The sequence below is a fragment of the Lonchura striata genome, chromosome 17 (genome assembly GCF_046129695.1).
Source record: "Lonchura striata isolate bLonStr1 chromosome 17, bLonStr1.mat, whole genome shotgun sequence".
Classification (NCBI taxonomy): Eukaryota; Metazoa; Chordata; class Aves; order Passeriformes; family Estrildidae; genus Lonchura; species Lonchura striata.
This window is the reverse complement of record NC_134619.1, coordinates 11,756,192-11,772,945: the sequence shown is the minus strand read 5'-3', so window position 1 is coordinate 11,772,945 and position 16,754 is coordinate 11,756,192. Positions and strand designations below refer to the sequence as shown.

Sequence of the window (16,754 nt, the reverse complement as noted above, 5' to 3'; positions counted from 1 at the left end):
GTTGTGAACCTGGAGCCATTCACCCATGCACCTCTCACAAATGAGGCTGCAGCCAACAGCTTCTGCATCTTTGGGAAGGGAGAAGGAGGCAGAATTGAGTTTGTAGTTTGTCTTTTATCTTTTAAAATGTTGTTAGAGGAGAGGATTAGGCAAAAATAAAAATATATGTTCAGAGAAAAAAACTAGTTGGAAAATAAGATCAACACAATATAAAAGTTGAGAACAAAGACTGCCCTGGCAAAGGACTGTTGTTAAATTTGTAATGGGTTAATTGATCAGCCACTGGATCTGGGTAATGCAGAGCAGTCTTTGAGGATAATCATGTGTTATTAGAAGTTGTTTTCTGTGTCTTTTCACCATTACATAAATCAGACCTTCATGGGAGAGTGAACACTGGAAACCTGACTTTTAATCCAAATTTTGTGCATGTCATGTACGTTTAAGCATAGCAGATCCTGTTTCGGGAGAGATGTTTTACACTGGGAAACAACAGACTTTTTTGGCTTGCTGCCACCTCCAAGGGGAGCTGATGCTGCAGTGGCTGAGATGCAGTGGTTTAATTATTCAGTTGCTTGTAGTCACCGATCTAAAACATGTGTTCTCTGCATCTGTATCCACCTGGTTGGAGGGATTTTTATTTTTAACCATAGGGTTTTGACAGGATGCAGAATTTAATTTTTAAAATAAGCACCGTGTTTGAATACAAAGCTGAGGCACACAGAATAAGCAGCAATTACTTGTTCAAAAAGCAGTGACCATTTCCTCTGAACTCCTCTCCTGTTAGCATCGAGAGAGAGAGAGAGAGGTGCATTTGGCAGCAGGTTATGCCCCAGGTTAAATCAGGTGAGGAAGGGATGGTGTTCTGCTGACTCCTGAGCCTTCTTGAGCAGCATCTATGGGAGAACCTTTGAACAGAGGTTGTGACTCACATCCCCAAAATGTCTCTGGGACTTCACTTTCAAGGTTCAGCTGCAATAAAGCTCTTGGGTCTTAAGAACAGGAATTTTGATACCATTAAATGAAGATATTATGTTGGAAAATGGCTATTACCCCTATTTTTTATTTGCCCATTTAATTACATAAACATTATTAACTGTTTAAATCAATTGCCTACATTTTACCAAAGTGATTGGTAGGATAAGTGGTTGTCAGGCTACTGGAAACGAAAAGCAAATAAACCACTTTCCAAGGTTTAGTGTACATTTTCATCAGTTTCGAAAGATAATCACATAACAAAATTAAATTTGCAGAGAATTCTTGACTATTGTTTACAGTGAATTGTATGGTTTTTATTACAAATGCCATTACCTGATAGACTGGTGTAACTCCATTGTTAATGGACTCTTTTTTTTTAATAACACTGCCAAACAATTTATACCATGTTTATAAATAATAGCATAAGGACACTGTTGAAGGAAACTACTGCAGTGACCTTAGCAACAGTGAATGCTGGCAATGAGTCTATTAAAAAGGTTTTTCACTGCTGAGATTTATAGAATTGTTTCTGATTCTACAGCACACATAAGTTTTTGCTTCTCACTGAACCCAGGCTCTCAGCTGTAGCAATCAGACTTTTATTAAAGAAAAATTTTTAAAATGTGGAAGGAGAAGTCTAGAAATAGCAGTGGACTCCAGAGAGAAGCATGAGATGTGTTGTGCATGTGGACACCCCATCCCTGGCAGTGTCCAAGGCCAGGCTGGCCAGGGCTTGGAGCAGCCTGGGACAGTGAAAGGTGTCCCTCCCCATGGTAAAAGCATGCAATTAAATGTTTTTTAAGGTCCCTTCCAACCCAAATCATTCTGGGATTCCCTGATACACAGAATAGCTGCCACAAGGCTGTAGCTATAGAGCAAAGGTGTTCTCCCGAATTCTCATGGACAATGATTTGTGTTGTAAATAAAAATGTGAGTTTGTTGGTGGAGAGGAAAATGTGATTGGAGTTCTGATGCTATTCTAGGTGCAGCTCTCCACGGTGATTTTTAAAGAGGAAAGACTGTGCTCTAGAGATGCAGGTGGAAAGCCATGCTGGATCACCTTGCACCACTGGAGTGAGAAATGTTGATGTGAATCTTTGTGATAAACTGTGCAGTGCTTGTTATAGACTAGAAATGATCGATGTCAATGCCTTCAGGAGCTCACTGACTCAACAAATGTCTTAGAACAAATGTCTGGAAGTGCAGTGAAGTATCATTGCTGTGTTTGTGTCCACAGCAATGAGAATTCATTTTTTTGTGCTGATTTTCCACACTGGATCCAGCAGGTTTCTATATTGAGTACAGACTACTGGAGACCACTCTGGTCTGTAGCTGAGGCCATAAATAGGCAATAGAGAAAGAGATATTATTTCTTTTTTCTGCCTTGTCATTTCTGAGGTGTTACAGTCAGTTTTCTTGCGCTTCTAGATCATGCCTTGGTGAAACACGGAGGCAGTAAGTCCCTCCTGTGCTTAAAAATTTCCTCTTGTCTCTTCTGTGTTGGACACTCTGACTCTCCCAGGTGCTACTTGTCATTGTATTCTTAAGAATTCTGTCTTTGTGCTTCAGTTGAATTGTCTTCAGGCCAATGAAGAATAAAAAGATATATCACTGAGGAAATGACGAAGTCAGAACCTTATTCCTGAACTTTATCTTTCTATTGCAAATCTCTCAGTCTCTGTTGCTGGCTGTCCTTGTCAAGGCCACAGAATGATGTGACCAAAAGTTGCACAAAATGTTACACTGCTAGAAGAATGCTTTTAACAACAGAGAAGCTGCTATTTTTATTATTGATTTAAATTCTCTTGCAAGGTTAAAAAAGCATCCCATTAACAAATGGAGTCCTTCCCAAGTCCTTGCTTCACAGCCTCTTGCAGAAATCCCATTATCCCCCTTAAAGCCCTCTGCTAATTAGGCATTTGTTGGCTTATTTGTCACTTGATCACCTACCATATGGATTTTGTAGTTGAAGAGGGTGTGGTGACTCTGAACCACCAGAAAGTTATTATTTTTTTTATTTTGCAATCCATGGCGTAGTTTTGTCTTGTTTCTTCTGTCAGGGGTAGTTTAATCTTCTCTATCCAGGTTGGTGAAACCTCTACAGTAGATGTTCCTTTCTTCAGCATTAATTCAGAGGGGAGATAAAGGGAAGCTGCCGCTTGGCTGGTGACAATTCTGATGCCTCAGGATTTAGCTTTTCTATTTTTCAGATTCTGAGCTGCTTTAGTGTGTGGGTCTGGGCTTCATATGAGGGGATGGTGAGCTCTCTGCACAGAGCAGGGAGACAAAACAATTCCTTCTCCAGCTGGGCACCAAGGACAAATGATCCAAATCTCAGCCCAAGAGCACAAACAGAAGAATGAAGGGATAAAAGCAAGAAGGATGGTGCTTCAGCTGGAGCTGAAATTAGACAATTAACACCAATATGCAAATGGAGCAGAACTTATAAATGTGAGAGACCTTGTCACTGCTCATCCATTTTGTGACCATTTTGGGTTCATATTGGGTGTAGCCTTCATAAGGCAACAATTCTGGGTTGTGAGCATCTTCCAGTGTCTGTGGGTCACCACGACCTGGACAGCATTTGTAAGAGGAGTGTAGTTTGATTACAAAGCCCAGTGTTTTATGGGCAGCAATGTCTGGGTGCACACTGAAATGCAGCACTCCTGCTTGACTCGGGCAGTGGAATCAGTGGAAAAGTCTGCAGCTGGCAGTTGTGGACCTGTGGGAAACCTGCTTTTCCTAATTCTGAGCATGGTCCCACAATTGTTTGGGTTTATGCATAAAACAAAAGCGTTGCAAGCTTCTCCCCTCCCAAGGCCTTTTGGAAATAAGCAAACCAGACCTGCTTTTGCCACACAGTTCATCTCTCAGGGAGGACTGGGAAAGTGTTTCTGTCACAATCTTCACTTTAAATATCTACAGCAAATATTTGAAGTAATATGAGATCAGTCTCGTTCTGAGAAGATTTTTTTCTTACAAAAATCCCCCAAAATCATAATTCTTTTCATAACATTCATTTCCAGAAGAAAAGCTTTTTACAAATAGTAGACTGTTACTTTAAAAAATCCTTCCCTATTATCCAATGATTCCTCAAGTGAATGAATTGTCCTCATGAATGATACTGAACTCAACTTGTCATTTATATTCATATTTATCAGTGAATCGAACGGTATCATTGGTAGATTAATTCAGTATGACTCACATTTGAGAATTAAACCCCATGGGTGAGATTTTGCCCTAATACGTGGAAAAGGGATGCGGCTATGAGATTTAGAAATTCTGGGTTTGTACAAACACTGTTGTCTGTGGTACATCAGTGAGGGCAAGAAATTTCTGAGCCTTTTTCTGGTGTTGTACACAGAAACAGATGTAAAAATGTGGGATGTGTGCAGCAGGTAGGTAATAATAAATTTCATCAAATAAGAACTGCAAATTAAGTTACACAATCTTAATGTGCATGGAAATAGTAATTTATTTTCCCCAGCATAATGTATAATCAAACTCCAGATCTCATTGACAGAGTCTTATTCCTGACTCAACAAAAATGGTGAGAGAAATATCATTCTGTGGCTAATTAATATATGGGGTTAACGCAGCTTTTGACTTCAGAAAAATCTTTATATTACTGATTGCCAGAAGATTGGAATGGTAAATTCTGCTTCACAGCACCCTGTGAAGAATTCTTATATTCTGCTTAAAGTAGCTGCTTGGCCACTGTTGGAAACCAACTGTGGAGGTAGATGGACTTTTTGTTGTATTGTCCACAAACACATTTTGTCACACTTAACATCTGGAGCGTTCAGTGTCTGTTCTGTGCCTTCAGAGTGACTTGGAGGTAGTTTAGAGAGATCTCTTGTTCTGATCTGTGCTTCTGCAGCCATCCCTGTGGTAAAGGGATGGATAAAGGGAAAGGATCCCATGCTCTGTCTCTGAGGTATTGCAGTGACCCCACCTACTCCTGTCCCCTGGGAATGGAATACTGGGAAAGGGTCAGAGCACTCCTGCAAAGCAAAGCCTCGCCTCACAAATCCTTTCCTCCGGGGCTCCGGAGTACTGAGTTAGTTTGTACCACAGCAGGTGCCTGGAGGATGAGAGACAAAGGCTCTAACTGGAATTGAGAGGTTTTGGGCTGAATAAAAGGGGAAAAAAATCTGAGGGCAGTCAAACAGTGGAGGAGCTTTTCCAGAGGGGATGGGCAATCCTCTGGGGAGGTGTGGAAGGCTCAGTGGTCAACTCAGAGCTGATCCTGCTTTGAGCAGGGGCTTGGCCTGAGGCCCCTTCAGCCCAGATTATCCCATGTTGCTTTCTTCTGCCTTAACAAGTACAGGTGTCAGACTGACTTTCTGAGAGATAGAGTTGTTCTTTGGCAACAAACACAACTGTGTCTGAAAACAGGCTGCTGCACCTGCTGGAAACCCACGTCTCTATGTCGGGCAGAGTCTGCTCTTTAAAACAACACCGTACACCTGGCTTTGGTGTTCAGGCTTTTAGAAGGCTCATTTTGCAGCGCAGCATTTTGACAGCTTCTTTTTCAAGTCTTTCCTGGTTGCTGTAATTTGACTTTTGAAGCTGCTCAGCTCTTCAAAGCCAGCAGTGAGACAGCACCAGCCAAGCTCTGCCGGGCGCTGCCGGCGGCTCCGCGGCGCCTCGTTCCTTCAGCTGTCATTTGTCAGAGCACACTTGTGTAAACTTAATGAACAATGTGCAAAGCCATTAAAAACTCAATTACGGCCTTCTCTTTACTGCAGACGTGAGAGAAGGCAGACATAAAGTGCTGATGTGTAAACACAATAGCCACCATCTGCTGCGGAGCGGCGTTTCGGCTCCAGAAACGGGAGCTGTGTTGCAGATGCATCAATAATAGGACGCTTATCAAGGCATCATTATCCACCAAGCAGGGGAAAAATTGAAATTTATGGCCAGCTAGAGAGCACTTCATGGTTTAATTCTCCAATTTTCGACGGTATGTTTAATAACTAGGAGAGAGTGGCGTTTTATGTTCCTGCCGTTGGAAAGGATTTTTGAAAATGAATTTATTTACAGTCTCCCCATCTTCCTTGCTTCTGACTGATCTGAGCATAACACATTCATTTTTACATAGGATAAAACAAGCAAGATATTAATTAATTTAACCTGTTGATCCAAGAACACCATGTTTAATTGTCCTTATGCTCAATTTGCTTGAATGAGCTTATATTTCTCTGTCAAATAAACATAAAGAAGAACTTTTATCCAGCATAGATAATTTTTTTCCCCCAAATTTCTTTTTTTTCAGTTTAGTGTAGACTTGGAAGCATGAACTTTTGTAAGGAAGTAAACAGAACAATGAAACTCAATGATATTTTTGTTTCATTTTTTCCCAAATTGGATATGCAACAGCCTAAACAAGATTTTCTCCAAGATACTTTTTGTTTTATTCATATTCTTGCCTGGAGACATTCAGGAGGCTTTCAGTCATCTTTTAGTCAATAATTTCCATTTGTGACATGTTAATTCATTCTTTAGTCCTTTGTATGAGTGGAAACTGTGACAAGTGATTTGTTGGTGCCAGACCAGATTGTCTCTCTTTTATTTGCACATATAGGCCTATAAATTGAGAATAAGTTCCATCAGCTTCAGCTCTGTGCTCATTCTAAAGAAGGCTGTCAGATCCTAAATCACAATATGTCAATTTTCATTAAGGATAACAAGGAAAACCACATTTATCTTTAAAAGGCTGGCTTGTCTTTTACTTATTTTCTCCTGGTGGGAGCTGCTTTCATGACCTCTCACCTACTCCTAAGTGATGGATCTTGCCCACACAAGTTCCATAGACAAATTTGGAAATTAGTGATAGGACAGTGGATCTCATCTCTTGATCTTGAAGCATGCAGAGCAACTTTGTGGCGGTCCTGGAGGACAGGATAACTGCTCAAGTTCACACTATAAAAATAAAAATAAAAATAAAAATAAAAAATAAAAAATAAAAATAAAAATAAAAATAAAAATAAAAATAAAAATATGTATATTTCGGGCCAATATGTAGGATATAGTGTATCATTTATTCACAGTTGAATTTTATATTTATATGTATATAATATTTTGAAGTGTTAATCTGGATCCTGTGGGGTGAGCTGTGCCTGGGGTATCCCAGGGAAGGGTTTGTGGGGGAAGCTGCCACTTCAAGGATTTGCAGAAACAAAGGACTGTGGTAGAGTTCCTAGGGAACAAATCCCTTTAAACCAGGTGTGAGTTCTTTTCTGTGGCAGAGATGGCTCTGTAAGTGGAAATTTTTAATCTTTTTTATCTGATAATACCTCTTATCAGGACTTTTCCTGAGAAAGTTCTGTTTCATATACAATTTCCTCCTGTATCTCTACACACATTGTATTAAAAAAATAATATGTTATAAGTAAGAAGCTGGGAATAATTTATCCATGACAATTGTTTGCAAGGTTATTTTGTTAGTAATTAGGACTAATTATTTTGATAAGTTCTTTTTGGTGGTTGGGTATTCTTGCTGGTGTTGTCAGTGGCTGGATTGAGGCTCCCCACTCTCCCCAGAATTGTCAGCAGTTGCACAAAAGACCATGAATAACTTGTGATTCATTATTTTGTGGGTGGTGAAAAATAAAATTGTAATTTTTGCTTGGAACTTTTTATAAAAGCTGATGTTTTTTCTCCCAGAGGAAAGCTTGTTATGTTTATATATGGATCTGTAAAAGTGAAATACTCCCTAACTTTTGCTGTCATTGAAGCACTTACCTCCCCCAGTGTAGTTCAGGGCTGTATTGTGTTAGACACAGCACAGATCAGAGCAGTTCTTTAGGGCAGGATAATCTACATATTATCCAAATGAAAAAGAGAAAAGTTGAGAGGCATGCCCAGAGGTGGAATGCTGTGCCAGGTGCTGTGCAATCAATTATGGTGTAAAAATCCCCTTTCCTGGGTGCCTCCCCAGTGTGGGAGGCACTTGGTCAGAAACCTTGTGAATGCACAGGAGCTCTGCTGCTCTTGGAGTGATTTTGGGCAGCACCTGCCTCCTCCAGGATGGGATCTGGCACTTGGACAACTTGTCTTCACTATTCCAGTGGCTCTGAAACGCCTCAGGCTGAGCATTTCACAGCAGCTGCTGGACTCCCCCAGACCAAGACACGCTTACTCAGCAGTTTTTCAGTGTTTTCCCTCCCAAATTCTCTGCAGAAGAGTGGTTCTTGCAGTGATTCTGACAGAGATCTTGGAATCCTAAAATTGGTTGGGTTGGGAAGGACCTTAAAGCAAATTCAGTCCCACCCCTGCCACAGCAGGGACACCTTCCACTGTCCCAGGTGCTCCAAGCCCCATCTCAGCCTGGCCTTGGGCACTGCCAGGGATCCAGGGGCAGCCACAGCTGCTCTGGGCACCCTGTGCTGGGGCCCCAGCATCCTCACAGGGAACATTTCCTTCCCAATTTCCAATCTAAATCTCCCCTCCTTTGGTTTAAAGCCATTCCCTCTTGTCCTGTCCCTCCATTCCTTGTCCCCAGTCACTCTCCAGCTCTCCTGGAGGCCCTTTAGACCTTGGAAGGTGCTCTAAGGTCTCTCTGGAACCTTCTCTTCTCCAGGTGAAAGCCCCCAGCTCTCCCATCCTGGCTCCAGGGCAGAGGGGCTCCAGCCCTGGTGGGTCTGGGTGTCACAATCAGCCTGCCCAAACCTGGCTGTGTCAGCTTCCCAGCCTGCTGCCTCAGCTGAGGGGCTGTGCCTCCTCTCCAGGCCTGCTGGCCCCTGTGCTGCTGATAATAAATGTTCTCAGGTCAGAGGAACAGAACCCAAACTTCAGTTTCTCAAAAGCTTAGTTTCTATGAGTAGATTTTTAAGAGTAGTGTGTATACATTACATGCTGAAGAAGGGGGTTTTATGGTTGACTGGGAGCAGTTACATCAGCAATGGGCATTTGTCAGGATCCTAACTGTTTAGATAGAACTTGGAAAGTTTGGATTCAGCTCTAACATTTCTCCAAGTCCTTGCTGTGAATCTGGAAATTCTTGACTTGGGACCATTTTGATTTTTGTTTTTCCTTCATTTCCACTGAAAAGCAGCATTGCCAGAGACCATCTTGCCTATCCATTTTCTTAGAATCTCTTGCTCTTCCCCCAGCTGTGCTTGCATCGCTGTGGAATTTTCCAAGGTCTTTAGAGTGTGTAACTTTATTTATTTTTTTTTTTAAGATTGACTTCCTCCTGTCAATCCTTTACAAAATGAATATATATCATATAAGCACAGGGGGAAAAAAATCTTCTGATGGAAAGTTGCTTGTAGCTGTTATAAATTTATAACACATGACTGTTCACTGCATAGAATTGGTCCAAAAGTTTGCCTGGCTCATCTGAGTCACCTGCTCTGGTGAGGAAAAGGGAAAGTCAATAGGTCAGAAGTGAGGCAGGGCTTTTCAAACTCAATCTTCTGTGAACTGCAAGAGGCCAGCAGAGAAACACATCTGCAGTGTGGCTTGGCAGCAGCATCAGAGCCAGGAGTGTCAAGTGGCTGTGTTTGATTAAAAATTATCACGCCTGGCTGCTGACACACAGCTTCCCCCTGCCCCATCCCAGTGTTTTGTTTAGTTCTTTCTGAGTGTGTCTGCACCCACATAAAGGAGATCCTGTAACCAGAACTGAATCAAATAACTCTCATCATGTTCTCCCTTATTGCTGACATTTGTCACCTTGATGCATCTGTGAGGAGATGAGTGGAGACACAATGTGCTATAAAATAACTGCTTGATGAATCCAAATGTGAGTTCAACATGGAGTGCCACGGTTAATATGATGCAGACTTCCAGGTTAACAAACTCATAAATTGCCTCAGTATACATTTCCCTCCCTAAATTCAGCCTACCCTTTCCTCCCACAAGAATTATTGTCCTGTTGCATTATTACAAGTAAAGATGTTGCTGTTCTGTCAACAACCCTCACTTGGCTGGGCTCTGAAAATTGGGGTTTTCTTAGCATGACCTTCAAATATACAGGTGCTAGGGTTCACAGGTATGGACTGGAATGAAGGGTGTTGGTTGATGCAGGCAAATATCAGCTGAGAGCTTGCTCTATTTTAGTGTGTGTGTTGAATCACAGAATTGTTAAGGTTGAAAATTACTTTTATAGATCATCAAATCAACCATCAACCCAACACCATGCTCACCACTAAACCACATCCTCAAGCACCACATACACACATTTCTTTAACGCTGCCAGGGATGGTGACTCCACAGTTTGTTCCAGTGCTTTCCAACACTTCCCATGAAGATTTTTTTTTCCTAATACCCAATCTAAACCTCCCCTGGTACAATTTGAGGCAAATTCCTCTCATCCTGTCACTTGTTACCTTGTATTGAATGTGCCCTTGGGGCGTGGTGTGCAGCAGGAGAAGCTGGTTGTTGCTTGAAGTGGGAATGTGCTTTTGTTTAGTGACTATGTGATCACAAGGTGACAAAATAATACAAGCAAGACAGCATTTCTATTTTGATTTGCAAGTTATTTAATTAAAGTTGTTCTAGCTAGCCCTGAATCTACTGGTGTATACAGCCTGAAATTTTAATATCTTTTCTCTCCCTAACAACTGGCACCAAACAGCTGCTTCCTTCAGAGAAATTTTGTGGCTTGTGAGGGAACTACTGACTTTTTAGAGCTGTTTACTGTGGGACTCAGATTCAGTCAAAGAAGGAAACTGAGAGTTTCTATCCAGGCAGAAGCCTGGGAAAGAGCTGGAGAAGAACGCAAATAATTCTTTATCTCTCTTGTTCACATTGTTTATAGTTAAATTCTATCACTGTGCATCAAGCACTCTGCACCAATGCTGTGGGCTGTTTTCGCTTCGGGACCAATGGAGTTGGTCCTCACGAAGCTCTGTATAAAAGAGCAGTGTATTTTGAATAAACTGGAGTTTTACTCTCAGCAGCCTTCTGATCAGAGTCTCTTCATTCCCGTCCTGCCTCGACAGTGACAGTTTACACCAAAAAACCAAGCAAACCCACTCTTTATTCTCTTTTTCCTTTGCTCTGCAGGCTCCTTCATGATGGTGAACAGCTCTGGGCGAGCATCAGGGCAGAAAGCTCACCTGCTGCTGCCCACGCTGAAGGAGAATGACACGCACTGCATCGACTTCCACTATTACCTGTCCAGCCGGGACCGCTCCAGCCCCGGCTCCCTCAACGTCTACGTCAAGGTCAACGGGGGCCCCCAGGGCAACCCCATCTGGAACGTGTCAGGGGTGGTGACCGAAGGCTGGGTGAAGGCAGAGCTGGCCATCAGCACCTTCTGGCCACATTTCTATCAGGTAGGGGTTTGTGATATTTTCCCCCCTCTCTCTCTCCTTTGGATGTCTATTGTTAGTTTTGAAAATCGACACCTCCCTCCCTGAATTTTCCTGTCAGAATGAATTCACCTATAGGGGATATATAGGCAGCTTGACATATTTCTTTCCTCCTCACTTTTTTCTTTAGTTATTGGCAGGCCACGGACTGATGGAGGGGAAGCAATTATTGACAGGACCCACTTGTTCATGAGGAAATTGCCACTTGTATTGGCACTTTCCCTGGCACTGTGTGACTGCAAACAAAACAGTTTCTGGATATGCATCTGTACTCTGCATAAAGCTCCCTGGATTATTTTTGGGCCTTGGTTGGTTCCATAAGAAGGAACATTTTTTGACTTGGCTTTGCATCTTGTGCCTATATGGGGGGGGTATAAGGGCATAAGGTACTAATAAAGTCTTGTACCACAGTATCCTCAATTCCTCCTCTTTCTAGCACAGCTTTATTCATTCTGTTAGAAGATAATATTTTTTACACAAGGACAAAGCCAAGAAATGTAATGCCTATGCTTTTTTTTGGTTATATTAGTTTTACACCAACTTATTAGTTATCTGTTTCAAACTTCATGTGGCAACTTTGCAGCCATTGTTTTAATTTCAGTTAGGTAATTCGCACATAATGGACTTACATACTGCTTTTTATTTGTTGAAGGGGTACTTTTGTCTTGTTTTCTATTCAAGACACACACCAGAAAAAAAAAAAAAAGGCTGGGAGGTAATTGCATCCTAAACCTTGCAGGAGATTTGATGTCCATGTGATACTAATAAAAGGCATGAGTGAGACAGGCACCGAGATAGAATGAACTATGAAAATGCAGCAAATAGTCTGTGTATAAAGAACAGCAGGTAGAAAAGCCTCTCTTTTTCTTGCTTCTAATAACTGGGTAGGAGGTCTGTAAAATCTGAGCTGGAGGAAGATGCTTTAATGTTCTGCCTCTGAAAGAGCTATGGATACCAGCAGAATCCACAGAGTGCACCAGGCGGGCGAGAGGGAAGGATAAAGAGATGCAAATGAGTGGAAAATGGTGTTTTAAGGGCCATGCACAACTTGTGACTGTTCTGAAGGCACACTGGAGTGCTGCTGCTCCATTCCTATTAACATGATCCTGGGCACGAAGCAGAATTTGCTTCATCGTAGGTGCTCCACAGAGATAACAGAAATGATCTTTCACCCAGAAAATCAGTGCTTGAAAAACCTGCAAAAGGCAGTCTGATCTTGCACTAAGAGGGATCCTGCTCTCAGATATATCAATAGGAGGCTTCCTGAGCCTCACTTAGGTCTTTTACAAGTACTTTGGCAGGTCAAGTTTGCTTTTCTTGGGCAAAAGAATCCTTTAAATCAAACAAGAATTTTCTACTGAAGCACAAAAATGAATGGTTTGGAAGGCAGCAGTACCTACTCAGGAGTAGTTCCTTCCTAGAAAATGCAAGGGGCTTCCTTAATTTTGTGATGAGTGAGAGTGATGTCTTCTGGTGATCCTTGTATTTTTGTTCCTTTGGCATGCCTTCTAAAATTTGAGATCCTGTATATTATATTTTTGTTTTGGATATTATATTTTTGTTCCTTAAGCATGGCTTTTAAAATTTGAGATCCTGGATATTATCCTGGATATGAGGGTTTAGTAGACTGATTTCAGCCTCTGGTTTTATAAATCACCTTGTTAGCAGTCTATAGTCCTATGAGACTACTATAGTCCTGTGAGTTTCTACATTTAAGCAAGGTTTAAGAAGAAATAAAAAGAAAAAAGAGAACTTGAAGCTTGAAAAAATGAAGAGGAAAAGCCTAAAGTAACACTTCTGCCTAAATAAGTCCAGACAAAATTTTGGTGTCTTGCTGCCTGAGGAGTGTCTTGTTCTTTACACATGATCTAGAATGTGCCATTGCAGTGTTATTTAATAAAATCCTGGGTGAGCTTGGGTTAGAAGGGAACCCAAAGATCATTTCATTCCAGCCCTTGCGATGGGCAGGGACACCTTCAACTATCCCAAGCTGCTCCCAGCCCTGTCCAGCCTGGCCTTGGGCACTTCCAAGGATCCAGGGGCAGCCCCAGCTTCTCTGGGCACCCTGTGCCAGGGCCTGCCCACCCTCACACTTGCCAATTCTTTGTCAGCTTTAAATCAAAATTGCATTCTTGGAGAACTCTCTGTACACAAGAGGCCTGACAGCCTGTTCTGTATTTTGAAAAGATCATGCAAAACCAACATTTTCTCTAAATATTGAACTCTGCATCAGGCAAAATGTCAATTATCCTCCTAATGCACAGAAACCACACCATCCTGGACTGGGATGTGCACCAAAAATTCAGCCAGGCAGAAAAATCTGAAGCTCCCTGCCCTGGTCTGAGGCTTTGTCAAGTACTTTGAACTTTGGAGCTGTGGCTAGTGGAAGCCTGGTATCCAAAGCAGTTGCCAGAGGTCGTGTTTTAGGTCTGGCAGTTCTGTGCGAGGGTCCTAGGAGTCATCTGGCTGCAGAAGCACTTAGCTGAGATAGAAACGTGGGGAGATTTATCATGTCTACCCTGGAGTTACTTGTACTTGGACTCTCAGCCTGCAAATGTTTTCCAGCGTAGCGAGAAAAAGCTCTAATGGCTCTTGGAGAAAGGTAATACGTGTAATCTTGAATTACTGCTTGCCATAAGGATGAACTCAGTCCCAGAATGCACCAAGGGCAGCACTAGAGCCTGCCAGGAAGGTGTTTTTTTGATGTACAGCAAGGAATGTTATTGATCCATGCCTGGAGAAAACTGTTGTAGCACGACAGATGAGCTGGGCTAGGCTGCTAACACAGACATTGTTGGTAAATCACAGCGCTGGAACGGGGGCTTGTTCCGTGGGAAGGAAACATGAAGTTACTTTGTATTTGCAGAACTCAGGAGCATTTAAGAATGCTTTTTTTTAAGAGTGAAGCTTTGTATTTTGTCGACTTTTGTATTTTGTATTTTGTCAATATTTTGTATTAATTTCTGTGGAGTTGTTTAGATATAAAACATTATTAATTGCTAAACATTGCCTGTCTCAACCATCATGCTGCATTTCCAACTGAATTTAAAAGGACAAGAGCAATACTGAGCATGGGATTTGCAGAAATGGGCTCCATAAGTATTTATTCCTGACTTTTCCCCATGTTTGGTCTCAGGTCCCAGTCTTCAGGAAAGCCTGGGTGTTTCTGTGCTTCTCACTTTGATAGGGATGAAATCCTTCAAAATATACAGAAAGACAATAATGTGTAAGTTTAAACTGGGAAAGGGCCAGAATATCTGAGTGTAAAGCAGAATAGAATAAAATAGTCAAACAATATTGCTTGAATTGAGAAGAGTCCTCTACTCAGTGGATTCTGCACCAGTGGACAGGGATTTTTTTAGAGGCTGAGTTGGTTATTATTGAGTTAGATTGTGCTGTATAGAAGACCTTGCACATGTTGGTAATTAGCCAAAGCCAATTCTCTGTGTGTTGGTGCTTACTTTTGCCACCCACTCATACCTAATGCCAGTGCCTTGGAGAACTTATCAAGTTCTTGACTTGTAGATAATTGAAAATTACTTTGTTGTAGCTTATGACTTTTCACAAAACTAAAATAAGATTTTGTAGCTGTAATGTTGCACTTCAATTCAGGTCTGAAGGGAGTTTCAGTAGAGCTTTGCATGACCTTCCCAGTAAATGTAATTTTTATCATGAATGATATTTAATTGCTAAAGTAATTATAATTTCCATACCAAAGACTCCTATTTTATACTCTTATTTTATACAGCCCCTAAAAAGCCTATCAAGGACCTTGATAGCACAAAACACTTGCTAATGGTTTTTGGATTATTTTCTCTTCCAGTGGCTTGCTTCTTCCTAGTATTTCCTGGAGAGCCTAATTATTGTCCAGTCCCCTCTGGAGGGGAAATTTGTTTCTACATATTATTAGCTCCTGAGCTTTTCTTAGCTTGTCTTTGCCTGTTTTTATGCTTTTTTTTCCTGATGGATTTATTTCAGGAGATCTCACATATGGCTGTGTTTTGAATTGGGGGAAGAGATCTTAGGAAGTCCTGAAAACATGAGAAAAAACCATGTTCTGGAAGCCCAAATGCAAAGACAAATGAATGACAGCAATTCTGTAGGAAGGAAGGATATTTTTGGTCTATTTTTATCCAGGACAATATTTGGGCAGTTGAACCTTTTACTGTGTTAAATCTTTTGATGAAGGAGATAAAGAAGAGACTGAACAGTGACAGACTGGGAATGCCAGCTTTTATTTAGAACAAAAAAACCTGTTGAAACCAGGTTTTAAATAGTCAACTCTGTGTTCTAGTAGTGAATTTTATATGGAATGCCTAGAATACTTTCTCCTATGGAACAAGTAGCTGCACCAGAACACTGCTCTGATGGCAATAACTGTAATTAACACACAGAGTTGGAAACCTGATTGTTTACTCATGCAAAAATCAGCAATCCACTACAGTGTGAGCGTTGCTTTTGGCAGATGGAGCGAGACTGGGAATTTCCCTTTCTACTGTAGAGGACAGGACCCATTCCTTCTCCACCCATGCATTTTTTAATGTGGTGAAGGACAGCATTTTGTTCCTTTGGGAAGTGAATCAGTAATTTGGGAAGTAGCATCACTGATCATTATTATTATTATTATTATTATTATTATTATTATTATTATTATAGTTGACATTTCAAAACTTCCTGTTCCTTGTAGAGTCAGGGCATGACTCAGGTTGGAAGGGACCCATAAGGATTATTAAATCCAACTCCCTGCTCCTCTGAAAACTCAACCTTGAGAGTGTCCTCCAGATGCTGCATGAGCTCTGAAGAACCTTCTCCCAGTGCCCAACCTGAGCTTGTCCTGACTCAGCTTTCTTCCATTCCCCTTGTCCTGTTGCTGGTCCCCAGAGTGATATCTGCACCTTCCCCTCCACTGTCCCACTTTCCAAAAATTAATTTATTTTTAATTATCTCCTTATCAGATTTTTAGGTTTTTTGTTGTTTGGTTTTGTTATTTTTCTCTGCACTGCTGATTTTTTGATAGTCCATATATTTTTATAACAAGATACTTCAGGGCAGTTTTCCAGGTAAAAATCACAAACCCATAGAGAAGAATGAGATTTTTATTCATCTGTGATGGAATATCTGTCTTTTCAGACCCACACTGAAATGTTTTCATAATCCAGGCACACAAATGAAAAAAGAAAGAGAACGTTTGTTAATGTACCATTAATGAAGAGAAATTGTACACATGGTTTGTAAGAATATTCCTCCTCAGATCATGTTAGTGGAATCCAGGAAGAGGCAGAAACAACATCAATATATCCAGAAAAATCTAATTTCAGTCCAGAATCCAGTGTCATCCTTTGCTTTGAATTTGCTTCTTAATTTTGCAGGGGTCTGCAGAGTGAATCAGGGTTTTCTCCAGAAGAATCCATGCATGGTCACTGATCTAGGAAGAGAATTCTGTAGTGTTTTCTC

General features: G+C 41.3%; 1 protein-coding gene across 5 annotated transcripts in view; it reads left to right on the top strand.

The window, feature by feature from the left end:
- Positions 1-16,754, top strand: part of PTPRT (protein tyrosine phosphatase receptor type T) — a 465,371-nt gene that overhangs the window by 163,667 nt on the left and 284,950 nt on the right. For all 5 annotated transcript variants that reach the window (XM_021535473.3, XM_021535470.3, XM_021535472.3 and 2 more), the window contains exon 3: positions 10,993-11,264. In XM_021535473.3, coding sequence (XP_021391148.1) covers positions 10,993-11,264 — 272 coding nt within the window. The remainder of the gene's footprint in view (positions 1-10,992; positions 11,265-16,754) is intronic.